We start from the raw sequence: 25,708 nt of genomic DNA on the forward strand, positions 1-25,708 counted from the left end.
CCAGCTGGCAGCCTCTCAGCTGGAGTTTACTGCAGTGGACAAGGTCTCCTCAATGCGACTACATGTGGCAGAGAGGGAAAGCTCTATGCGCCATTTTTGGAGGTGGACGGGGTGCTAGAAAAGGCCCCAGCTAGTGAGTCCATCATCCTAATGGGAGGACCTCACAGTAGTCTCTGCTCCCCTGGATTCAGAGGACTCAGTGGAGGTGCTTCGACCTGTTAAAGATGCCCACTGGGTGCCTCCCTTTGGAGGTGTTCCAGGCACGTTCAACTGGGAGGAGACCCAGGACATTTTGGAGGGATTATTAAGTTGGGGTGAGGGATATCTGGACAGCTCTGCTTGACCTGAGCCCACCGTGACCCTGAAACTTAGATTAAGTGGCTAGTAAATCAATGGATGGAGAACAAAGTTCAAGGAAAAGAAAAAGTACAACTTAAAACACTTTTCTTGTTGGACACACTTTATTTTGTACAAATTAAGACATGATTCAACAACTACAAAAAAACACTACATGCCAGTTGTTGCCGAGTTATAAGAATCGCCTTCAGTCATAAGCTTCAAGATGAGAGCACTTGATGCACAACGATGATGACACATATAGATTCATTATATAAGTGCTACACATACTTAACACTTACCTTTGCAAATAGTATGCAATGCGGGGCATAGTTTAACCCATTCAGTCCCCAGCTCAATATGAAATGGCTCCACCCAAATCCCAAGGCGTTTTGGCTTTGGGTGAGTTGAAAAGGTATCAGGTCGAGAGTGCCATATGGAATTCTTGGGATTTTACGGTAATTACGCTTGATGCCATATGGCACTCTTGGGACTGAAATGATTAACTTCAACAAATCAAAATGTGCAAATGGCTTAAATAAAAAAAATAAAAAATCCATACTGATAGCTGTTTATCCAGATATAAAATAACACTATTCCAGGAAAAACAGGTGTGGAGGAATGTGAGCAAATGCCTGCTGTCAGACTATGGTCCTAATTAATGAGAGAAAAGGAACAGAAGAGAATAAAACATGCAGGAGGAATTGAAGTCTAGTCAGTCAGAACACTTTGAATTACCGAGACTCAACCCTGAGATATAGATCAATTTCACACATCATTTTAAACAAAATACAAAAGAAAACCCCTCAATTCCTACAAGCAGGATCTACGAGGATGTATTCATGTGTTCTATTCGACAAAATGTATTTGGACCGCTTTCTCTGTGCAGCTACAAGACTAAATCAATTCCATTGCAACACTCGACATAAGACATATGGAACACAGCAAGTGAAACGTGAACACGTTCTTGGGCAGGTTATGTAACCTTGCCATCAAAAGTGACGTAAACACCTTTTGACCTCAAAGACCTCCACAATACTTTACATTGCAATGCAAAATACAATTTAACATACATGACTAAGAAAATGCCCAATACCCTCTTTGCAGTATTTTACAGTTTAAGCATTTCATCTGCAGCACATCTAAAATGACATAAATTAAAGCAACTAAAGTCAGCCATCCTTCGGGGACTGAATCCAGATAACGTGACTGGATTGTCTAACATGCAGGTTAAGGACAATAAACAGTCAACCACCCATTTCTCCCTCTCAGACTTCTAGAGTTCAAACTTTATGCATCTTGTGCTTGATGCCGACACGGCATATTCTATAAATCTACATTGTTCATTATGTGACACTGGAATGTGGGGGGAAAAAAGCAGCAATTAGCAATGGAAAGACCTGAATAATTTATTGTGCAGATCAGAATCGGGGTGCAGATGAATATCCTGAAAGCAGTAGCTAGTGAAGAAAACACCTCTAGAATGAAAATCACTTAATTCCATAAAGCAGCTATCAAAGGGACCAAAGGGACAGATGAAGGTACTGTACGAATATGAGAGTATTTATTGTGACAGTTCAAGGTCATTGTGTTGTTTTATCCCTTTACAGGACTATATACAGCTACACAGATACACACATACAGAAGTGATAGGAGAGGCCTTTGAGAAAACCCACCCAGCCCAGCCCAGTCACCCCACCCACCACCGCCCAAATGAAAACGCCATTTCACTCTCTTGTCTAACGCTTAACATTAACAATTGACATTGACAGCTTTTATATCACTAGATGCGAAGGAGCTTCCCTTCTTTATCTCCCACAGCACAGCAGATAGTCATAAATATACATAAATACACATTATGCATTAGTATGAATACCCCCTTGGAGCACAGGCAACAACGAGTTACCATGGAGAGTCTTTTATACATTGTCCTATGGCATTCCAACAGGAATAAGAACAGCACTGGGGAGGGAGGGGGCATTTATAAACAAAGTAAACATGCAATGCAAATTTAGCTCATACATTTTAAGTCACAATATATCATCAAAACAATGTTGATTGGGGTTGTTGGGAGAGCTGTGCAATTCAATCATTCAATACATAAAAAATAGATATTTAACTTAAATGTATTGCACTAGCTTCTGTCATGGCACTCGAGTTGCACAGATCTCCTTGGATGTGCAGTACCTTTTTACATGTTTCGACAAACCATTAACCCTAGTCACCCTTCGGGTTCCCACTTAGATGATGGTTAGACATTCTAAGAAAATATCTACGGACGTTCACTGCAAAGGGTGACTGGTAAAAATGTGGGTATACCACTGTAATATGAGAACTAGTCTGTGTTATGGAAACCAATATGCAAAAATGAAAAACCAATACATACATTTTAAAAAGTGCAGTCTTTCCCATAAACATTGGGAACATGGAACATTTCCTTCCAAGGGATGGGTAGTCACCAACAAGTTCATTAGTAAACTGGCCGATGGTCTCAGACAAGTAGAGTCTGGAAGCATTATCTACATCTAACATGAGCTCTCAGTAGCCCGCAACACTATTCTCCCAGAAAAACAGCCAAGATCTCTACGATAGCCCATTTATGCCACCACTTTTGCAACAGCCTGGCAAGCCACCATCACTTAAATCTATGCAGCTGACCAACAGCATACAGATTTACTAATTATACATACTGGTCTCTGTTGAAATGTAGCCATTGTTAAGGAAAATGGTGTGCCACCGAATTTGTAATAACTTCAATTATTGTCCCATTGTGCTGTTGGTTACAGGTGCCTTCAAAACAACCAAGTGCTAACTAGTGACCACTGATACAACCTCAAATTAAACAAGTGCAATTTCATGTGTGGTAAATAAAGGCGGTCTTCTGACAAATTGGAATTTACTTTGGGTATCCATTGCTGTTGAGACCAAGTTGTAACATCAGTTCCGCACAATGGCAAACATTAGGCATTACATCTGAAACGATGACTCCTTGGTTAATATCTCATGACTCCAAAAGAGATTGGGAGAAATTGCGCACATTCAAGCTGTTTTTTGCGGAAGATGAATGTGGCCAAATGAATTGAACCATGTCTGATAATAAATAGAGGGGCTGAGGTCTATCCAAAAATGTGGGGTCCCATATCTCAATTCCCAGTCAGAGGTAATTGTGCCTCCATCCAAGTAAAATAAGGCCAGAAGCAGTTTAATCTGTAAATGCAATTCAGCCTGAATACCATACCATAGGCAATAATTGGATGTGGGACTCATTTTCTGCCTGGACAGGGAATTCAATAACTTAAGGTTTTAAGTGCCTCTTCAAAGTGCTTTCAGCTACCCCTCCCCCAAGTAGCCAAAGGGAAAAAATTACATTCATGAGGTGAAGATATAAACACATCAAAGGAGACAGCCCAACCATCGTCCATTTTAACATTGCATTATAATCACCTTCATGTTTTTTCTTTTTTTAAATAAATGCACACACAAAATATTTATATACACCTCAATTTGTCTGCAAATAATTACATCGAAAATAAAATATAAATTGCTGGCAGCTCATCAAAAACTAGGAAAATAGAATTTGTCCAATTGAGATACAAACTCGGAACTTGAATGTAAAGCCTGTCCTTCCACCCACAAGCCCTTTCTTTTGAAATGACAGACTGAACGTGGTACTACGGTTAACATGGCATTTGCTTTTGTCTGTACTTGGTCACCTACATTAATTAGGGCCAAGGACACAAACAAAATCTGCCATTCTGGGGTGGCTGGACCAGGAGCCCATCTTCATTCAAACCTCATCCCCTGCTACAGGCAGCAGCGGCACCATCCAAGACGACATCAATGTGGGTAGACATTTCAGTGAGGACTAAAGACAGCGGTGAAAATCTAGGTCCTGCTCTGCTGAAGCAGAAAGTTGTGTACATAAATAGTAGATTTGATAAGAAAAAAACGAAACAAAGCAAACATCTGAATTAAGGTTTGTGGGTGTTTGCATTCAGCTGAGCCTTGCTGCCAAACCGAATGACATTCTTCCAGTATCATCAAGGTTGTGGGACTCACTTGAGGAGTCCGCCAGCAGACCGCCAGAGATGGAGTTCATCTGGTAGGGAAAGGAACAAAAAGAACTTAATATTAAGGACGCTCTATTTATACTTATATTCAAAGTCACCATGCAGTCAAAATGATTTTTTTGGAGGACCGTTAACTAAAGGTTCAAGACTGGGAATCTCTCACTTTCATGAGATGCCAAACCATAAGCAAAATGTAAGAACAAAACAAACAAAAAAACAACAGGAAAGGAAAGGAAAAAGGCATCACATTATCACTCTAGTCATATGAAATGCAACAAACCACTTTCCTCCCCTTGTTCAACCTCCACTATTGATTCAGTACAGCCCAGAAGAGCCTGTGCCCTCCTCTGAAGCATATGTCAGCTGTTGCTTCACATCACATCAGTTTGCAAGTGGACCAGAGCAGACATTAGTCAGAGCTTCACATGTAGCTACGTGGTAGACTGGGTGGACACCCAATGGCCTATCACCCTTTGGGAGTGCAAGCCACACTCAGAACAAAACATTTTTTAATTTTAATTTTAATTTTTTTTAATCAAACGCGTTATAATGAGAGTGATATACAGTACATGCAATGTACTAGTACAAACCTTCCAGAGCACCTCCACCTCTCCTGTCACCTGTTGTCCTGTGTTTTCACAGAGGCTCTGACCGACTTATTCTGGAAGAGAGAAAATGCACAACACAAGGATTTATTACACATCAGGAAACTGCTTTGTCTTCGGACATCATGATATAAGCCAGCACCAGATAAACGGCTTTCAAACAAAGATGCAAATCTGAACTTGAGATTTAGCACAGCACTCCAGCCTTGTCTCTAGGGAACAGAACAAACCCTGAAATGCCTCCCTCTGGGTAACAGATTACTTGGCTGAATGCCAACATCCACGCATCCAAGGGTAAATTCTGCTTTTCCAGTTTTGAAATTGCTCTCTGTTCTTGACAGTAATCAAACTTAACAGGACATTCTGTTTTCACCGAAATGCTGAGTCAGCCTTTAAATTAGACTACAAGGACAAAATATCCTATACAGAGTATAGCACACAGCAATTCAAGTAACCAACCAAATTTAAACCGTAAAAAGCAAGACACCAGCACACATATTGCATGCGACAGAAGGTGCTGGTATTGCTTATTTGCATGTAGATACGGATGATGAAGTATGGCTATAAGTGTAGTTATCCTTGTTTTCTTAGTTTTAGTGGACAGCTCCTTTAACATCAAAAACCCTCTATTGCTGGAAAGAGAAAACTGACCTTCTCACAAGAACCAGTCAACAGTGAAATTAAACCAATTTATGCTCAACAGCTTTGTGCCTACTGGAACTAATCAACCTGAGGCTGAAAAGAAGATGAAAGATTGTTATGTTGACAAAATAACAAGTCATCATCAGTTGAAAGTCAAGTTCCAGCCAATGTCCTTACAAGTCAGCTGTTTCTCCAGCAAGAATAATGAAGAAAAATGGCCGACTCCCACCTCCCAGAGTAGTTCTCTGCAAAGTCCCGGAGCAACCACATCCGTACATGCTTTGGTTTTCCTATTTCCTATTATATGTTCATCATCACATAAATGAAACAGAACATTTGAATTAAATTACCTAATAAGCAAAAACTAAACAAAAATCTATCTAGTGCAAAGCCATTTGATGGTGTAAAGATCTTTGTTGGAAGCCACTAGTCAAGGGCAGTCAAATGCATGACAAATATATTCAGACATGGAATAATCGCATGTTTTGCAAGCAATGCTACAAAAGATGTTCTGAGGTGCGAATGAATAAAAAATAATTAATACAAATACAGAATAAAACTAATGTACTGATTCTAGACATAGCAAATAAGAACTACCTTGTGCTTTGTACATTTCATGGAGAAGTTGTCTTCATTGAGTACACAGCCTACAAAGATAAAAGCATGAATCAATAAAAGCAGTCACCAATTGGGAGAACAGTTTCTGTATAGCGTGTTATCAGCAGGTATGGCTAGCCAGATTTCCTCACATGCAGGAACAAAAAGCAGACAAGCACAGAAAAGGCTGGCTGAATACATACCAGCTACATTAAGGAAACAATAGATGATTTGTGTACAAGTGCTATCACAGTCAGAAATGTACTGTGTAAACCTGAGCAGGTAAGAATTTAATGCTGTTCCAACTAGCAATGTCACACCTTGTATTACAAAGCGGTTATAAAAACTATGCTGGTAAAATTTTATCAGGACATTCTTGTTGCTCTGCTCATCTCCATCTCAAGCTCAAACATGTCTGCTGTGGAGTGTCAGTCAGTGCAGCAACTGGGAACAGGCTGTCGTATGAAGAGGCAAGTAGGTGTTAATACCCTCGGTCTCACCATAGAACCACATAGGAACAGTCTTATTCAGTCTCCTAAGCAGACTAATTACACTTTGATCAAACGCACAGGAACAGATGGGTAGGGGTGAAGCTCACCTGACTGCACTGCACAGGCGTAGTGATATTTATTAGGGCATCCTTTGAAAAGGCACCCCAGCGTTGCGCCCACTGAATGGCATATGGAACAAACCTGAAAATCACACGGGTCATGTTACTGACCTAATATGCTTACTGGCCAGAGGAACACAGCATGGCGTCAGCAGCCCCAATCAACTTCAAACAGAACAGTGCCTCATTCAGCCTTAGGTAATTACTAAACCCCTTATTAAATATATATTACAAAATAACTACTGCAGCACAAACGCATGTCAGACCTGCATTAAAGAACTATTTTTTTAATTTGAGAAAACATCCTCTTTTGAGATTTGCCAAATGTTGTGTGTTTCTATAAAAAACAAGAGAGACAGCCAATCACACACAATAGATGGCTATGAGTTGGCACTTAAATTAATGAAATGTTCATTTATAACCAGTATGACAAAGCAGGGATGGGCAATTCCAAACCTGATGGGCCAGTGTGCATGCAGGTTTTTGCCAACACCAATTACTTTTGGCTCAACTGGCCAATTATTGCTATATGTCAACGGTGTTTCACTCAAGGACTAGACACAGTAAATCTATGATTCATGAGCATATCAGTACTGTATTTAGACAAAATGAAGAATAACTTAAATTAATAGGCTAATTAAATCATTAAGAACCAAAGTTGGCATGAAATTCAGTTATCTGATAAGGCCCTCCATGCCCACCCCTGATAAAGCAGTTTAGTACAAACCAGTGTTCTGGGTGTAGGCTATACTTTGGTAGAATAACTATTTTAAGGCACAGCTTAAAACTTTGTGGTGAAGCAAACTAATCTTACGGTCTCTTTTGCCAACCGTACAGCTTCTTCCAGCCCATAGAGCTTTCCTTTGACCAGAAAGACACCAGCCGACCATACGCCGCAGTCCTCGTGAAGCCAGTATTCGCCGGTGTCTAAGGGCACGACGGGGGGGCTGTACCAGTCGTCTGGAGCAGATTCTGCCCGGGGCTTCTTGGCCAAGGGGCTCTGTGAGCCGTCACTGTCACTGCCCCATTTGCGGCATGCCCCAAGCAGAGCCGCCCGTTCAAGCCTGTGCCGTGGCCTCTGGGGCAAGGAGCCGGCAGCGTGGGCGCGCTTCCCGCCCAGCACGCTGGACAGCGAGTCTGAGTCACTGTCATCCTCCTCTCCCTTCAGGCCCTGCAGGCTGGGGTGGGCCTTGAGGGCGGGTTTGAAGCTGTCAGGATAGTAAGGTCCGTGCAGGTCCCCCAGGTCTAAGGAATTGGCCGACTGGCCGCACAGGCAGCAGACCAGAGAGCTCTGCCGTTTGCTCTCCGTGCTGAGGCGACCCAGCTGTAAACACGAGGTGGAGGGAATGGCCCCAGGAACGAAGCCGCTGCCGCCCGCCTGCTGCTGGCCTTTCTTCAGCCGGACATTCTCCTCCTCAGGGTAGTTGATGACAGTGCAGGTGGAGTGCTCCTTGACCTCCAGGCGTACAAACGGAGAGAACCCTTCCGACTTATCCCTTCGCTCTTCCTTGTAGTTCACGTACTTCAGCTTGATTTCCGGTTCTTTTGGGGAAAACATGCAAGACTGCCTGGCGTTGCATTTTCTTTGCTTCCTCTTGGCTTTATGGGTTTTCTTGGCAGTGCACGTGGATTTGCCGCTTGCGGATGCCCTGAGCTGCTTGGTGGGGCTTTTCTGACACACTTTTGGCACAGGCAGTGCTCTCTGAGAGCACTTAGCTGGTGAACTGCAGGACGGTCCCTTTTCCGTTCCCTTCACATTAGAGTCGCGTGGTTTAGATGGCTTTGGGGATGTGCTGCCGTGTTGAGGTTTGGAAATGCTTGCGTGTTCAGAACCTGAGGTAGACTTCTTGTTGCTGCAATGGTCTGGATAAATGTTACCTGTATCCTCTTGCAAGGATGAGGTCTTTACAGTGGGCTGCTTCTCTGGACTGTATATTTTTTCTTTATGGTTTTGGCTGCCTACAGATTTAAAGATGCCTGGGCCTACATTTGCTTGATGCGTTTCATTGGTCTGAGTTTTAGGACTGCAGTGTTTCTTTGTGGAATGGGCACTGCTTGTCACTTTATACCTGGAAGGGGTGATGTTCTGAACAATAGCCTCTAACCTCATCCCCCTCCCGGAGCGAGGTGGAAGTTTTTTCCTTTCGAACCTGCTGCCATCCTCCTGTGCATTCCCATTGAGAAGATCAGGGGTCCTCACCTTTTCCTCCATGACTGAAACGCTTTCTTTACAATCGGGCACACCATCACCCATCTTCGGTGATTCCACATATGGTTTTGGCACAGCTGAGGGCACCGTGTTTATTTCATTTCTACTGATGGGTATTTCTATGACATCATCATCATCATCATCATCACTGCAGTCGCTCGGCAGGGAACTTGCCCCTACTACAGATGTAAGACTTGACTCCGTTACAGAAAGATCAGAACTAGGTCCCCCATTCACTGGATTCTCCCTGGTGGCGTTTGCTGCTTCATCTGTGAAGGAATTTTCTCCGCTAGGAGAATTTAGTGTCTGAGGCAAAATGAAAACATCTTCCATGTCATCCATTGAGGTAGTAGAGGGGGATAGAGGATCTTCTAACGGACTAACATAGTCTCCATTTAAGGAGCTGCACAAAAAGTGTCTAGGACCTTGGCTGTCCTGCAAAAAGATTGGATCATCAGTTCTAGAAATCAATAAAAGCACTTCAGAGTCACACTTCTTCTGGACTCCTGGACCTGTGTTCAGGCTCCCTGAGGATTTTTCCTCATGCGATCTGAGAATCCATGGACTTCCACCCACACCATTTTGCACACAACCATCTTTGTCCTTTTCCTGAGATGACATGCATTTCTTGGAGCTGTCTCTGTGACCAAGCTCAATATTGTCCATGCCCCAAGGACTGGCAGCTTGCTTTCCATTCACCTCAACAGCTTGCTGCACTAAGTGGGTCCCTGTTACACTCTCAAAAAGCTGAGGCTCCTCCTCAGTCTCTAAAAGACTGGACTCTGATGCCAGTCCAACAGGCCTAGTGGCATGTGAGAGGGAATCCTGGCTAACCTCCATGCAAAGATCCCCTCTACCAGCTTCTGTTAGCACTGGGTCTGTTTCAAAGGAAGAGGAGTGGCAGGACAGTTTTCTACTGATGGACGAAACACCACAGAGTGGGTGAAGCTGTGAAAGGGAATCACGGGAAGAGAAAACATGAGACCTGTTCACATAAGACAGTGTGACGGTTGTGTCGGAAAAGGCATCGTCTGGCTGGATCTGCTCACTAGGCCGGGGTGTATGATCGGAGTCATTTTCTGGAAACACTAGTCCCTTGCTAGTCACAGGATTGATGCTGTACCAGCTGGGCCCTTTGACCACATGCAGAGTCTCCATGGCATTGGTTTTCAGCAGACTTTCTTCCCCTTTCCTTGTAAGGTCAAACACAGTGGTCAGGCTGCAGAGGGAGTGGTCTTGAGGGTGTAAAGCACCTGACTGGCCAGAAGGTGGGGGTTCCATATCAACTATAACACAGATAGAAATAAGGTTCAAACAATTGTCTCTCAATTTGATACATTTTTCTTTGCCGTTTGCTTAATTCAATTTTGTGTACAATAGCATGTAAAATCCGATTAATGCTACTGTTAATCTCCAACCGTCACGAAAATGTTAGCCACAAGTGGTTGAAAAGAAATGCACCATCCACTGAGTCACTCAGACACACAAACACACACGCGCGTTAACCTCTTGGAACTCGTTCAAAAAATCTCATGTTTTGTTAGTTACACTAGTTAAGAGTAGCTAGTGCCGGTATAGAGAAGTTTTGACTATCCAGTATCTAGCCAGGTAGTTACTTCCTTGAATAAAAGGTGATGGACAAACTGTGGGGCAAATCCACAAACTGAAAAAAGTGAGGAATTGCTGAGTAGGAACGTAACGTTAAGTCTCACTGTCACTTGAAAACCAGTGTTTAGGTAGCATCTGTCATTTAACCAATTAGCTATGCAAACTAGCCAACGACTAATCCGTTAAAATTTTATCGACATAATGTATACAACATTACATTGACAAGTCAAAAATTAAAGCGACCTGCAAGAGGCGAAAACTAGCTAACAATATAATATCCCGATATAAACGCAACAATGTAACGTTAGCTGGCTAACCTTAACTGTTACTCACCCAGCGTGTAACAATCGTACGCCTCGCCAGCATTAACGTTTCCACATTTAGCTAGCTAGCTTAATAGCCAGCATGAAACAACAGCGAAGCTAGCTAACGGCAAAAGACAAAGCTCAACTATTTTAGTTTGAATGCTTATTTTAACGCTTCTTTTTGTATCATACATTATAACCTGGATAGCCAGGCACGTACATGTTCCTTAACGTTAGAGCCTGGATTATATTCAAACAACAGGAAAATCCCGTCTTGAAGACAAACATAGGGAACTCCCAGCACATCACCAATCGTGAGCTGACAGATCAAAAGACTGTCTCTATCTTCCTCCACAATCTGGTCTCAGGTCCACACTAGGCCCTTAATTTCCGAAACAAAAGAAGCGGTACACTGTGTTGCCTAAACTAGCTAGCAGGCTAGCTTGAAACTTACCAAAATGAGAATTGGGGGATTCTAAAACGTACAATTTAAACAGGAATCAACAGCACCTCGGATTTCGTTCAAGGTCCAGTCTGCTCCAGACATCTTAGAAACTACGATTAAATGTGTATCATATATCTATTTCAGACAAAGAAAATAGGTAAATGGTTGAAAACGCCGCACTTTATACACCCTCCAACACAGCGCGTGAGCCACACTTCAAGAACAGCACCAGTCAGCTGGTCGCCACGCTAGGGCATCATGGGAGACATAAAGGGAGGTATTATTGAAAGAAAACTGCGATTCGTTTCTTAATAATTGATAATCTGATTTAATAAAAAAATTTGGTACATACATGTAGTAACTTAGCCAAACGTAATTCATTCGTAGCCTATATTTAAATAATGGAAAACAGATGGTAAGATATAGCAAATTTAAACAATTCCGTGCAAAATTAGGATGTACTGTATGACGTAGCCTACTATAGACGCACAATGATCGATTTCAGTCATTGATAATACTAGTAAAATGGTTAGCTATATAGGTTCTTCCGTACGTCGACAAGGAAAACAAAAGTAAACGTACCTGTGTGTCGCGCGAAACTACTGTCCCGTGGCCTCCAATGCTGCAAAAATACAATTCCCGTGGGACTCCCTGCTAAACTGACGCATTTGCAATTAGCTATGCGCTGAATCACGGAATCAAAAATAATTTGATTGGCTCATCCTGTCCGTCCTGATCACTTTAGCCAATCCAACCCCTCTCCTTATTCAAGCTGCATTAACTTTAGAGCTGCATGGAGCAGTTATCGTTTTATTATATAGGCTACACTCAGTGAGCACTTTATTAGGTTTTTATTAGACTTATGTTTTAGACATAATTATCTCCTGCTTCTGCAGCCTATCCACTTAAGAGGTTTGACGCATTGTGTGTTCAGAGATGTTCTTCTGCATACCACTCTTGTAATGTGTGGTTATTGTCTTACTGTCACCTTCCTGTCAGGTTTGGCCCTTCTCCACTGACCGCTCTCATTAACAAGGCATTTTTGCCCGCAGAACTGCTGGTCAAAGTCATTTAGATCATTTTTCTTTTTTGACATTTATTTGCTGCCACATGGTTGGCTGATTAAATATTTGCATTAACAAGCTGGTATACAGGTCTACCTAATAAAGTGCTTAGTGTGTGTAGTGTGATTTTATATGTCCACTGAATGGCCAGTGGACATGTAGCCTATAATTAGCATCTATATAATAAATATTGACAAGCAAACAGATTCTGGACATCCACTAAGAGGATTAAATTTTCATCTATGTTTTATGATTTAGACATCTATACAACCTACTTTAATTACTCTGCGGTGCACCTGGCGTTAACTTTTAGTAATCATACAATATGCTAGCTATATTGATTTTAAGTTAAATAAGTAATAATATATTTGCACAATAATTGCTTAAAGATACAATGCAACATGACGTTAATATAAGTGGCTTTGATATGGTTTACCGTTTTTTTTATTTGCATGTAAGATATAAGGAGGTCACAGTTAAACATTATACGTACCATAAACAAAAAAACAAAAAAAAAAGTCATGGAAAAAATCAGGGTGCAAAAATATTTATTGCTAATAAACCTGTAGTCAGTTGGTGTACATTTGCTGTATATTTACAATGACAGAGTAGAGTACTGAAAACGTGTGACAAAAATCCAAAACATTCAAATAAATACAAAGGGACTGCCAATGAAGGACACTACAAACATCCAACTTAAAAAATGTACTCCCACACAGCTGAGCAAACCATTATGATTACAGAAAGGAAAAAATATATATAAATTTATATATTATACCAACAATTTCAATCCATGTGAATTCAGCCATTGCCTTCATGAGTCCTTATTTTATTTTCCCTCTTATAGCTTCCACTACATTTCTAGGCACCATGTATGCACAAGCCAACAATACTCGGGTAAACAAGCAAGGGTCAACCTAGTCGAGTAAAACTTGTAAGATGATGCAGCCACATGTTTCACTTTGAAATATTATTCCTAAAGCTTGCAAACACCTGCAATAAGGGCAATGGAAGGAAGCATTAGAATGTGCATACCGTCCAAACATACCGTTATACACAGTGGGATGAAGGCAAGAACACCTTTACTGCTGACTATTAAGTAATATTCAGTGATCAATGTTGTCATGTTTTGCCATTACAGACTTATTCCTTTGGCTATTCACACATACTAAGAGCATGTTTAACAGTAGCTTACACAGTAATGTTTAGAATACACATTATAGATGCTTCATTAAAAACAATATAGAATATTTACAGTAAGACGTGTCAATGAAAAAAAAGTCACAGTAACTGAAGTGCATGAAATGCAGATTCTAGACAAAAAATTCAAAAACTCCATACCATGTTTAATATAAGACTTATGTGACCAGTGTGTTTCTAGACGATTAATTACTGGGCTAAAATATAGTGTGTCTCAAAACATGCAGCAAGACTGGTTGACATAGTTTGTATATGTTAAAACTCCTTAGTGTCCTTGTTGTCGAACAAATGGAGTCTTTGCTCAGCAGTCAGGCCCTCCTTAAGACTCTAAAGTGAAAGACACAAATAAAACAGCATCAGTAATTATGAACATGTCCATCCTGCAGTTTCAAAAACAGTAAAACACTTGGACACAATGGCACACTGTATTAGATGATATTATATTTGTTATCTACAGTACACCACTCTGTTCTACTATCTCCTGCCTACTACTTTGTCTCTAGCTCAAATGTAATACTGCCTGCAGAAACAAGTAGATTAGGCTGAGGAATTTATGCAGAAACTGTTACCAGGGGTAATCAACTCTGGCCCTCAAATCCAAATCCAGCCCTGGTTTCCTTTTTTCCCCAGCTAATTAGTGCTACTGATTGGCAAGACTGACTTTACACCTGACTTCCAGGTAAAGGAACAGTGTAAAACCAGCACAGTAAGAACTGCTAAGAATCCATTTCCACATGCAAATTTTAAGTAATCCATGGTACATATATCAGTTGCCAAAATAAAATTGAATTGAATTAGAATTATAAACTGTACATACAAAGGTTTACATCGACTTGATGTTGCATCTTAAATTGTAGTATATATAAAGGGGACATAAAAATTCTCCCCACAGAACTGCTGGAACTGCAGTTTTATTCTGCACCATTCTCTGCGAACTCTAGAGACTGTTGTGCATGAAAATCCCAGGAGATCAGCAGTTTCTGAGATACTCAAACCACCCTATCTGGCACCAACAATTATTCCGGTCAAAGTCACTTAGATCACAATTCTTCCCAATTCTGACCTTTGGTCTCCATAACAGCTGAACCTCTTGACCACGTCTGCATGCTTTTATGCAATTAGTTGCTGCCACATGATTGGCTGATTAAATATTTGCATTAACAAGCTGGTGTACAGGTCTAAATAATAAAGTGATTACTGAGTCGACATGTTCTTTCAAAATTCACATTTGACATCAATATATATCCCAGCTATGCATATAATGTTCACACAATAGCATTCAAATGTTTATAAATGTAGTGAATCAAAACAAAATGGTCTTGAACTCCACTATTTCTGAATCTCACTTTGCGAATGTAAAAATACTGTAAGATGTTAGACCTATATATATATTTCAAGTCTATATATATTTCCATAGAAAGCAGGCTTTAAGCTTTAAGCTTTGCTACCATTTTGTCACTTGCTTAATTCAGTCACAATCATAATGCAGGAGAATACATATTTAAGAATACATCACAGCCAGTGATGCTCAGATCTGCACATGCACACTCCCTCATACTGTAAACCTAATGTACGATGTTCACTGAATTCTGCTTTTATTACTTGCACTCACATTATATGTTTAGCCTGAGCCACAGTATGCAAAATTGCACTATAAATGTTAGGGAGATACAGTCGCTTAAATGTTGATTGCATGCCACTTTGTTGCTCCTTACCTTTCACCTTTACCTAGAAATAGCTTAAACACAGCAAAAGACATACACATGTAACATTACATTCAGTGTGCTTTAGTCAAAGAGTGCACTTGAGCGAAATAGTGAGATGTGAGGGAAAACCTCAAAAACCACACGTACACCTTGTGCAAATTTCAACAAAACACCACGGCCTCCTCTTATCCTCTTAAACACAATGGTGCTTCTCCCAGCCTCGACACGCCACAGGAGCCCTTTCTGAGTCAGGATGGAATGTGCTATTTTAGACAGAACGAAACCAGGTCCTGAGACAGCACACTGGCTCTTTCTGGGGAGCACATAATGTAAGAGGGGTGGAGGCACACGGTGGCTACACACCCGTGAGCCCAAACGGTCCAAGGTGTGACCCAGTGTGACCCTCAGACCAGATTTAGTGACAGCCTTCTGTGACTGAAAAGCCTGGCTGCTGAAATAGCACTCCTAATCCCGATGAATAGCATTCTGCAAGAAAATAATGGACTGACTTTGATGAGACGCAGCATCAAATGTGGACACATGCGGTTGGTACTGATATGGCAATCCAAAACAAAACCTGTACTGAATGATATCCAGTACACAGTAGCTACAGGAAAATGGGGGGAAACTTGGTGTTCAGCAATAAAACACTGAACCAAGCATATTATTTCCAAAATGCAACCGCCAAAAAGCAGCCAGAAAATGGATCCTCAGATCTCTGCTACAGGCATTGGTCTTTTTCCATAGGATTTACCTAAAGGAGAAGTCAATAGGTCTTCAGGCAGCCTTAGCTGTCCCAGGGCATGTCACGATTCGCAGACTGAGGACAGAGGGAGGAAACGCACCAGGGTGTGTTAGACAGGAAAACGGAACAACATACCTCTCCATACTACTGCTAGCACATGCCTTTCCCTGGGTCAGATGCAAGAATGTAATAAACCTATTACTGAACGTTCAATTCCTATCGCTTTAGCACCTATAGAAATGTGCAGGGTTAGTTCAATGTATGTGCATTGTACGCGATTACAGCCATAATATGTTGTGCTCTCTGTGGTAACAGGTGTCTTCACAGCAGAAATCATGTCCCACTGCACCTTTCAACATTCAGGGGAAATAACATCAGTAGCTCATCTTGGGTGTGTTTCTATTCATTAGCAACAGATGGAGCATATATAAACTAACATAGTACCAAGGCTGAGGTCACAGCTTACCATGCCGAAACTGCTGACTAACCAACTATTTGCAGGAGACTCAAAAAGAGTATAACTTTTAAATCTGAATGAAGGAATTCCCCAGCATTATGTAAATAAAAAGTACTTATAATATACAGTCAGGTCTATAATTATTGGCACTTCCCAGATATGGAAAATACTTAACACATTTTCCACTTAGAAATTTAGGCTTCACAATTATTGGCACCCCTGTGATTAGTACTTGAGCAGCCTCCCCTGGCAAGGAAAATGGTACGGCCAATAGCACCTGTTTCCAGTCACAAGAAGCTTGAATTTTATGGTTGGATTTTGTCCATGTATCCCTTCAAAAAAACATTTGGTATGAAGGTGGCATGGATTTTGAGACTTGGTGACACTGCACTTATTAAACTGTTACTGCCTGGTTTGTGTAAGTCAGAAATCATCCGTCCCGTTGCTTGGATGTCCCATGTTGATGGATGACAAATTGATTTAACATGTATTTTACCTAACTTTCATGCCCTAGTGAAACAGGAGCTCAAGTGATAAGGTCAAAAAACAATCCCGTAACTACAAAATGAGTTCCTTTGTATTGCAGTTTTCATTTTAATTTAAAACAATCAAATGGGGTGCCAAAAAATCTTGACACAAAAACAAATTGTATTACTCAATAAAAATGTTATATAAACAATAATAACAAAAACTAAATGAATTAAAACATTTGCATTATATGAATTGCCATTGTTATCATGATTATGCACATTATTATCATTATTATAGGATACTCCGACTGGTCTACAGTGTTTTTATTTGAAATTTGCCGATATATGGATAATCATTTGGAAATGTTCCTAATTATAGATAGATGCTTGAAAGAGGCCTGAATGCACACACACACACACACACACACACACACACACACACACACACACACACACACACACACACACACACACACACACACACACACACACACACACACACACACACACACACACACACACACACACACACACACCCACCCACACCTGTGAGAACCTAGTACAAATAATAATAATTATTGTGAGTATATACAAATTCTTCAGTGGAGAATGCCACAGACAGGTCTGATATGAAAGGAGGTGTGGTGCTATTGGCCTGAAGGGGGCAGTGTGACCTTCCTACAGAGGTGCTAGAAGAAAAGGGCCAGGGCAAAGCCCTTTCATGGAGAATTATTTTCTGTTCATCCACCAAACATTGGAAATCAAACATCATTGCAATACCATGTGAATCTAATGCTGTAGTTCATTTTACAGAAGCAGCGATTCACCACAAACCTAATTTGTGCTACACTTTCTTCAAACTGACATAATCATGCCTTCAAGCACTTTTGCTTCTGAGGCTTGCGGTCCCACAAGGACTTACAGCGTTTGGATGCTCACCTTTGACCTCATTGTGCGCTCTGAACGTTTGGCGGCCGCGGCAGCCATCTTGAGGATGTCCGGGTTGCTTTTGGACTTCATGATGTCTATTGGGAGATGGGAGCAGTCAGAAAATATTCAGAACAAGACTTGCAGAAGGTGAAACGAATAAGGGTGCTACTGGGTCACACTGTGACTGATGCATTTACGGTACATCTCTGGCCTCTTGTCCTGAGTGGGGTAAAAAGGGGACAGGTGCCTACCATAACCACTGCGCTCCATATCCTCCATTGAGGGCTCTCCCATTGCCTCATGGGCAAGCTGCAGCTGCTCCCGAAGCCGGCCCAGATCACGCTCTGCTTTGGCCCTCACAATGCTCAGCTCCGTGTATATGTCCTTGTACTTATCAGTCGCATACTTCTTATCCTGGAAGGAACAGACAGGTCATCAGATACTACTATCCACCAGTATCCAACAGCTAATTTAGCCATGGCTGACTTGATTGAATCATAACATCACTGTTACACCATTACTTCTGAGTAAAAAGGTGTATTTGCAGGCACAGTGACATTGTCGTCGCTCTTAGTACGCACTCTTTGGGCTGCCTGGAGCTCGTCTTTCAGAGAATTGATCTCCTGCTTCAGGTACTGTACTTCCGACTCCTTCACCCGCAGCATCACCTGAGTGGAGGAACAGGGTAAGGGGGAGTGCAGTCCTCATCTTCAACACATACATGGACATTAATAACCACTAACATGACACCCCTAAACACAGAGAACAGAGGGGAAGCAATCCCAAACGGCATTGCTCCATTGTTTTTAAAAACAATGGCTTCAGCTTTGTTTGTAACACAAAAACATGGAATTTTCTTCAATTCCATTAGTTATCTTTCAATTCAGACTGAAATTTTCTAAATGTAAATTATTCCTAAACTTAACATTCTTTGTTTGCCATAATCTGAATACTGGGATCATGTTTTTTGTTTTTTTTCCTTCATCTTCCATTGGTAGTCCTCTTTAAGAAACACAACTCTATTGAGTGTTACCTGTTACTCTGGCACATATTACCACCAACTGGCACTTGGGAACAGGGAGTGTGGGACTGCTGTGGGGGTCTCACCTCCAGCTCATACAGCTCCTTTCCCTGGATCATGGGACAGGCGTCGCCTGACTCGTCGCTGGTCATCGACCGCAGTTTGGTGATCTCTGCAGCAAGGCGGTTGTTCAGCTCCTGTGAAAAGAGCATATCAGCCTTTAGTACACACTAATGTCTGTGGTTACATGGTGGCTTGCAAACAAAATCACAGCACATTACCGCCACCTGCTGAACAGGAATGCATTTAAAGAATGACTCCATTTTACACCACACCATATCGGTTTTATTGGCATAAATCATCACAGCCATTCAACTACACACCACAAATGACCAGTTTCATGCTTGGTACAAGTCTCTTTGATATGTAGTGGCTCTAGGGATGAAGACATTGTGGGTCGATATTCAGGCGCCTGCCTCAGTATACCTCTCATCATGTTTAGGGCTGAATGGTGAAACCAACACACCTGGTTGTGCGCATTGAGCTCCTGGTTCTCCCGCTGACACTGCCTCAGTGCCTGCCTTTCAGCCTCCAGAGCCTGGGCCAGGTGTGCATTCTCCAGGCACTTCTGAGAATACTGCTCTGACAGCACCTCGATCTCACGGTGGAAGGAACACAGCTCCTCACTGCCATGCAAACAAATGAAAATGGGAGAGGGAGGGGGGTGGTCAGTACAGTTCTCTTCGGCTGTAGCAAGCTGATTTACGAAATGTCCTTCTTTTAGCACAAGGTAAAAAGTTCAATGTGGCTAGACAGAAGTAGAGCCAAAATGGGACTCGAGGGCAGATTACAGACAGCTAAACCAAACCTTCCAGTTGAAGCAGTGTCACCACCACCACCGTACTCTCTTACACTGGGTATATCTGGCAACCGAGTCCAGTCACATACAACAGCTTTATCCATTCATCTAAAGCCCTCCATTCAGGCCTGAATTCCACAGCGGATCTGGGCTTCTCTTAGCTGCTAATTTGTACAATAGTTGGGAAAAGCTGCCACACAGTAACACCTTCAAGTTGTTATTATTATTATAATACATTAACACCTGTACTTACATTTTGATCATAATGTACCTCCTGCATAAGGACCCATGTAAAGAACCCACCCAGAACACACCAAGATATCATTTCTCAAATGCTGAGAGCTCTCACACTATTCCAACCAAGGGGCCAAAACTGGGGGACAAGTCTCTCATGGACTTAGTAATGGCACCGGACTGTCAATCACACTGTGCCCGGGACCAGCCCAGACTTCATGACCATATGAGGGTCCCTACTGCGCAGTCTCTGGCTCGAATTTCAACATGGTGGAACAAAAGCTGAATTTCCACAGCTTGGGTGACGTGACAGTCACTTGTATATGTAGCTTTTTACAGTATATAATTCAAACTGATACAAGCTTCAACTCCCCTTCCTCTCAAAATAAATTCCATTTGTTTTACTAATCTCCTTGGTGTGTTGTGCTTAGCAGAAATCCAGATGTCACAATGGAAAGGCTCCTCTCTGTCGGGTTAAAGCCGTTCTTCTTGGTCAATGGCATTCTTTTTGTAATGGTGAAGGCCGCTGGACATAAATGCTTGGGGAAGGACGAGGGAGGGAACGACTTACTCGTGTAGCCTATGGATTTCCTCGATATCGGCGTTCTCCGCATTGCAGTTAGCTTTGCGTGCCTTGTCCAGCTCCCTCTCCAGCTCTGTGCGGTGTGCATTTTTCACTGCTTCGATCGCTAAACGCAACAAAAACAAGGGCCTTTACGTGCGTTCTCAATCCATCACTTTTCCCCTCCCCAAATTCCTCCACAAACCAAAGGGACATTCTTCTTCGTGTGACCCAGACAAACACCGAACATTACAATCACTTGTGTCTGTAATCTCAACATGATGTTTATCACTCTGAGCTTAGCAGTAATAACCAGTTTAAAGACTTCCCCCCCCTCCACCCTCCTTCACAAAACCAGAGATCAGAATGCAGACTGACTGAACAGGGCTCCTGCTGTAACATTGACAATGCAGACTCACAGGATTCCCAAAGCAACCAGTGACACAGCGACAATTCTCATTTGACAGTGCAAAGCCATTGCCACCTGAATGCTGCTAAATGTTCTCTTATATATAGACTAGAGCCATTAACAGATATACATTTTAGAATGAACGGGCATACAAAGAGGACAGTGCAATTACAGGTATTTTATGAGTTTAATTAGGGTGGTTATCAAGTAAAAAATCTGGCTTAGGGGTGAAAGTAGTGAAAGGTTAAGTAAAGTCTTCTTCAGATTGGGAACATTATGTCCTGAGCATTAAGCAAAGCATAACCAATAAAATCCAGCTAGTGTCCCCAGTCAAGCACTGCAGCTGTGGGTCAAATCTCAGGTGTCATGAGAAAAACAACATATAAGTCACAAGACCCCTGAAAAGGCGGGAGCGTGGTGACCATAAAACAACAAAAGGTTGGGAGAAACACAAAACTGAGGAGTCGTTTGGGGTAAATGGTGGCGGGTGGAGGAGGTAGCGCTGTCCCTCACCGGCGATGGTGGCTGCAGTCTCCTCAGCCAGCAGCCTCTCTTTCTCTTCCTGCAGGTTCTCCATCTCGCGCTGGTGCTTTCGCTGCAGCTCGTCGATCACCTTCTGGTGGGACTCCTCCATGGCCGTGAAGCCTCGCTCGCACGTGGCCTGGGGGCAGGAAGGGCGTTTCAGGACATTAATTCCCCTGCCTCCCTACTGTAACAAGAAGCCACACACCCAGTTCACCTCAACAGCAACTGCTAATACAACACATCACGGCTATGGCAGTCGCGGTGCCTGTTTACAGGGCCAGAAGGGCATGGAATACAAGTGTGTGAAAAACAAAAGAACACAACCAACGGAAGGTGCGCTAGTGAAGGATGGCTCTGCTCTCATGGGCTGCAATTCCTCTGATTAAGGGTGGAAGACACAGTTCCATCAAGTTAATGAACATTCACTTTGGTTTTACCTGCTCATGTAGCCTTACATCATTGCATTTATATGCGTGGAGAGCTACACTCCGCCATCCTTGTATCCCAGCCAAACATGAGTTTAAAAAAAGAAAACCCAATTCCAGTCTTTACAGGAATGTGGGGATCAGCTGGGTTGTTCACAAATGACTTGCTTGATTTCTGAATGGTGGCAGAAAAACACTATACAAGAAGTGACTGACTAACAGCCCCATCCTTCCCACAATCCTCAGGCTTAGTTTGAATGGTAGAGACTGCGGAGCCTAGACTGCTTTGAATCGTGTAGTACACATTGGCCATTCCCAACAAAATATAAGAGCACCTCATCTTGACAGTTAAAATCAACAAGGTTTTGGAAGGGGACATTTGCACTGTTATTGTAATTACGGTGCAAGTTTCCACAAGAAGGGTTTTCAATGGCCTTCCGACTGTGTCAAGCCAAATCGACTTCCGAGCTCCATTCAGCAGGGCTAATCTCAGTTCTGTCAGCAGCACTGTCTCAGTCTGACCAAACAAGCACACAGGCGACATGTTTTCACGGGGCTTAGCTTGGTGCGCCAGGAGCCTTACTGCTCAAACCGCAACTCACAATTCCAGCAGCCACATCACAGCAGCACCTGCGCTTGTTTACGCCTGTCCATCAGAGCTCACGTCTGTAACAGCTGATGGCACGATTACAGGGCCGGCAAGAGAAAATCATTCTATTGTTCAAAGAAAAATACAGTACTACGTTGAGTGATTTCAGAAACGCACTGCCAGTATACTGCATCACCATAATAATTATTACAGTATACAACTGGAATATCTACTCATCAGGTACTCTGTCCCAGGATTAGAATTTCTTGTGCTCTTCACTAAGCACCTTAAAATGCACTAAGAGAAAGGACATTGCCTGTATAATAGTAAATCACAAGGAATTACACATTACTGGGTGGTGAACAAAAAGTTATTTCAAAAACAGTACAATTATAAAAGCATCAAAGTATTATTGCAGACAATGTGCAAGCGCACTTTAATCAAAGTAAGCATGCTTAGAATCGGTTTCACAGAAAACTCTTGCACTACAATTTAGAAATCTAAATGCCAGATCCAAAGCAATTACGATTCAAAGCATGTTTATTTTGATTAAAGTACGCTTGCACGTTGTCCACAATAATAATTTTTATGATGTTTTTATAATTGTACTGCTTTTAAAATACACCGTTTAACTTCAAGACAAAATTGATTAAATGAATGAGAAAAAGCAGACAATATATTGGTATGGATTATAGCCAAAGTGACATTCAAGAAGTATCCTTCCACAGTAACATCAATAACAAGAGCTGTACTTCCATTCCCTGGAGAACTGACAACAAAGGCACATTCAGAGCAACAGCCAAAAAAGGACAGGCCATCTTAGGTTTAAATGACTTGTGTCTTCTAAAACATACAGCAGGAACAAAGTGGCAACAGTATGATGAAACACCAGGAATTAAACATCAAACAAATCATTTCTATACAAACTGCATGGCAGAGCTAAAGTGAAGTTTAGATTTGAAAATATATTCCAGTCCCTAAAGTTAGTGCCAGATGGAAGTTGGTGCCATATTGAAAACCATCTCATAAGCTTGGTCCTGCATTTCATCAAGTGCACCAATGCTTTTCAACATTAGGCAGAACTGAGGTGCGTCTGCGATGTGTTCGCACAGAAGCTTCCATCTACACTTCCTGTCACTGACACAAAAATAACCATAAATCCAAGCGGAAATGTGCAAAGCTCTCCGCTTCCTTCATGAATTATCCTGCTACCTTGGCAAGCAACACGAGCACCTTTACTTTGTTCATCAATTTGTTTTCATCACCATGCTAGGTCTGAAGAAACTGATACTGAATTTAGACTGATGTCACCCTTAAATCAGAGGATTGAATATTGCTACTACTTACAGAAAACCACATCTACACGTGCCAGTATAAAAATACCCTGGACATACCAACACACCACGCACTAAGCCCACACACATGTCCAATTCCTCAATTTCCCATCCGTATGTTGATTATTTTCCTCTCTTCCTCCCTAGTGGTTGAACTAACTGCCCACCAGCAATAGATCTTATTACTGACTTCACTGGCATTACACTCAATGTTTCCACAAAGGAACATGTTAATGTTCACTCATTCCTTTCTATTATATCTCTTTTATTCATATATCTCATGTTTCAGAGATTCCTAAAAGGGAGAACCATTCTAAATTGCTTCCTAAAATACATTTTGATATTGAAAAATAGTATTAATGAAGGTCAGTATACGAATACTAACAATTTAACTACAAATGAGAAGAGTAAGAACAGGAGGAAAGAAACAAAGTAAGAACATAAGAACTGAATAAACGGAGGTAGAGTGACACAAATCTAGAAAATAGAATGACAGGGCACCTATCAAAGGTATTATTTTCATTTTGTATAATGAATTCAGCAATAAGGACTAAATGGGTCATTGTATACACTATATCTCAAAAAGTAGAAGAACAAACTGCCTTTTATTTGTCATAACCTGCATACATAATATGCATCGGAAATAATATTTTTTGGCAAGACACAGTGGAAAATATGACCAACAAAAAATACCAAAACATACACAATAACCCCTTATATTACGGTCTAAAATAGACAGGAGTTATGCATTATGAGTGAAAATACTTGCTTGATAGATTAGTGGCACTGTGGATACCCTCTCAAAAAAAAAGAAAGGTATTTCACACTAGATGTTGTTTTGCATTACTTAAACTTCAACGTGCAACATTTTCATATGCAGACGCATTCTACTTAATGTTAGGATTCATGGTTATTGGCCGAGATTTGAAACAAAACGATTATTAGAATATATTTGCAATGGCAGAGAAATCCTCTTCAAAGGACAGTAGGGGGAAAGCAGCATGTGTGTTAAGCATACTGTAACAGCAGTGAAAACCAAAAACATGAACAAGTGAACCCAAATTATATCTGCACCCAGAAAAACTGGATGACTAATTAATTAACACCTGTTGACAATTTCTCTATTGAAAAGAAGACCAGGCTTAATGGAAAAATTACATAACTTTTAAGAATTTCAAGGACAATGGAATCGCACAGGGAAAAAATGTTTGTCAAGTCATGCTAAATAAGGGTTCAAATGCATGTTTTCGAGAATTTCAGTATACACTTTAATAAGGGAAGGGTTAGTGTAGTCTGAACATACAAAGCATACTGGGTCATGTCTGTGGAACCCATTTCACAACAAGCAGAAACTAGTAGATGAGGGATAGAATGAATACTGGCAGTTTTGATGTAATTGTCTAAAATAAGTCCATTAAAATAAAGTCTGAACAATAGCTATTGTTCATTTCATATTTCAAATTAGTATCAATTTAGGTCATTTTATATAAAAAAAAATAATAATAATAATTTCTACAAGACAACTTTCTGACTAAAACAAAAGTATTTTAAATAGAATGATACGAAAATGTTTACCTGCAAGCATTGTGTACAGATAGAGATGGTTGTTTAAAAACATAAATAAATAAATAAATAAAATAAAATAAAATGCTTGGCAGGTTCTGATAACCCCATTCACCAGACCAATTTTACCAATGAACTTCCCAAAGTGCTTTTTAAGGGTCAACAACTGTGGTACCAACAACTGCGTA

The 25,708-nt window shown here is 41.4% G+C and overlaps 2 protein-coding genes across 8 annotated transcripts in view; both read right to left on the bottom strand.

Moving 5' to 3' along the window:
• Positions 1 to 442: 442 nt before the first annotated feature.
• On the bottom strand, positions 443 to 11,647 carry si:dkey-94l16.4 (transcription factor 20). 2 transcript variants are annotated; one of them, XM_061232400.1, is made up of 6 exons: positions 11,469 to 11,647; positions 7,675 to 10,355; positions 6,849 to 6,942; positions 6,251 to 6,300; positions 4,997 to 5,067; positions 443 to 4,435 (listed from the first exon to the last, which is right to left on the bottom strand). In XM_061232400.1, the coding sequence occupies exons 1-5, from the start codon at positions 11,527 to 11,529 to the stop codon at positions 5,023 to 5,025; spliced, it is 2,931 nt and encodes a 976-aa protein (XP_061088384.1). In that variant the 5' UTR covers positions 11,530 to 11,647; the 3' UTR covers positions 443 to 4,435; positions 4,997 to 5,022. The 2 variants fall into 2 exon arrangements, with proteins under 2 accessions (XP_061088384.1, XP_061088386.1); XM_061232402.1 differs by having other exon boundaries at positions 11,437 to 11,603.
• A 1,375-nt stretch (positions 11,648 to 13,022) lies between these two features.
• mprip (myosin phosphatase Rho interacting protein) overlaps positions 13,023 to 25,708 on the bottom strand; it is a 58,442-nt gene continuing 45,756 nt past the window's right edge. For 2 of the 6 annotated variants that reach the window (XM_061230328.1, XM_061230303.1), the window contains 8 exons: positions 21,598 to 21,745; positions 20,685 to 20,802; positions 19,547 to 19,706; positions 19,107 to 19,217; positions 18,581 to 18,667; positions 18,251 to 18,413; positions 18,009 to 18,094; positions 13,023 to 14,018 (listed from right to left, as the gene is read on the bottom strand). In XM_061230328.1, coding sequence (XP_061086312.1) covers positions 13,947 to 14,018; positions 18,009 to 18,094; positions 18,251 to 18,413; positions 18,581 to 18,667; positions 19,107 to 19,217; positions 19,547 to 19,706; positions 20,685 to 20,802; positions 21,598 to 21,745 — 945 coding nt within the window. In that variant the 3' untranslated portion in view covers positions 13,023 to 13,946. Of the gene's footprint in view, positions 16,218 to 16,277; positions 16,310 to 18,008; positions 18,095 to 18,250; positions 18,414 to 18,580; positions 18,668 to 19,106; positions 19,218 to 19,546; positions 19,707 to 20,684; positions 20,803 to 21,597; positions 21,746 to 25,708 lie in introns of all 6 variants that reach the window. The other 4 variants (XM_061230314.1, XM_061230304.1, XM_061230322.1 and 1 more) reach the window with 4 other exon arrangements.

Source organism: Conger conger, chromosome 2, assembly GCF_963514075.1.
Source record: "Conger conger chromosome 2, fConCon1.1, whole genome shotgun sequence".
In the NCBI taxonomy this organism is placed as follows: domain Eukaryota; kingdom Metazoa; phylum Chordata; class Actinopteri; order Anguilliformes; family Congridae; genus Conger; species Conger conger.

Coding starts and splice junctions, on each gene's coding strand:
- si:dkey-94l16.4 (XM_061232400.1), bottom strand. CDS start 11,529: ATGTCTGGAGCAGACTGGACCTTGAACGAAATCCGAGGTGCTGTTGAT. Junction 10,356..11,468: donor TGTTGATTCCTGTTTAAATT/GTACGTTTTAGA, acceptor TCTGTGTTATAG/TTGATATGGAACCCCCACCT. Junction 6,943..7,674: donor TACGGTTGGCAAAAGAGACC/GTAAGATTAGTT, acceptor TGTGATTTTCAG/GTTTGTTCCATATGCCATTC.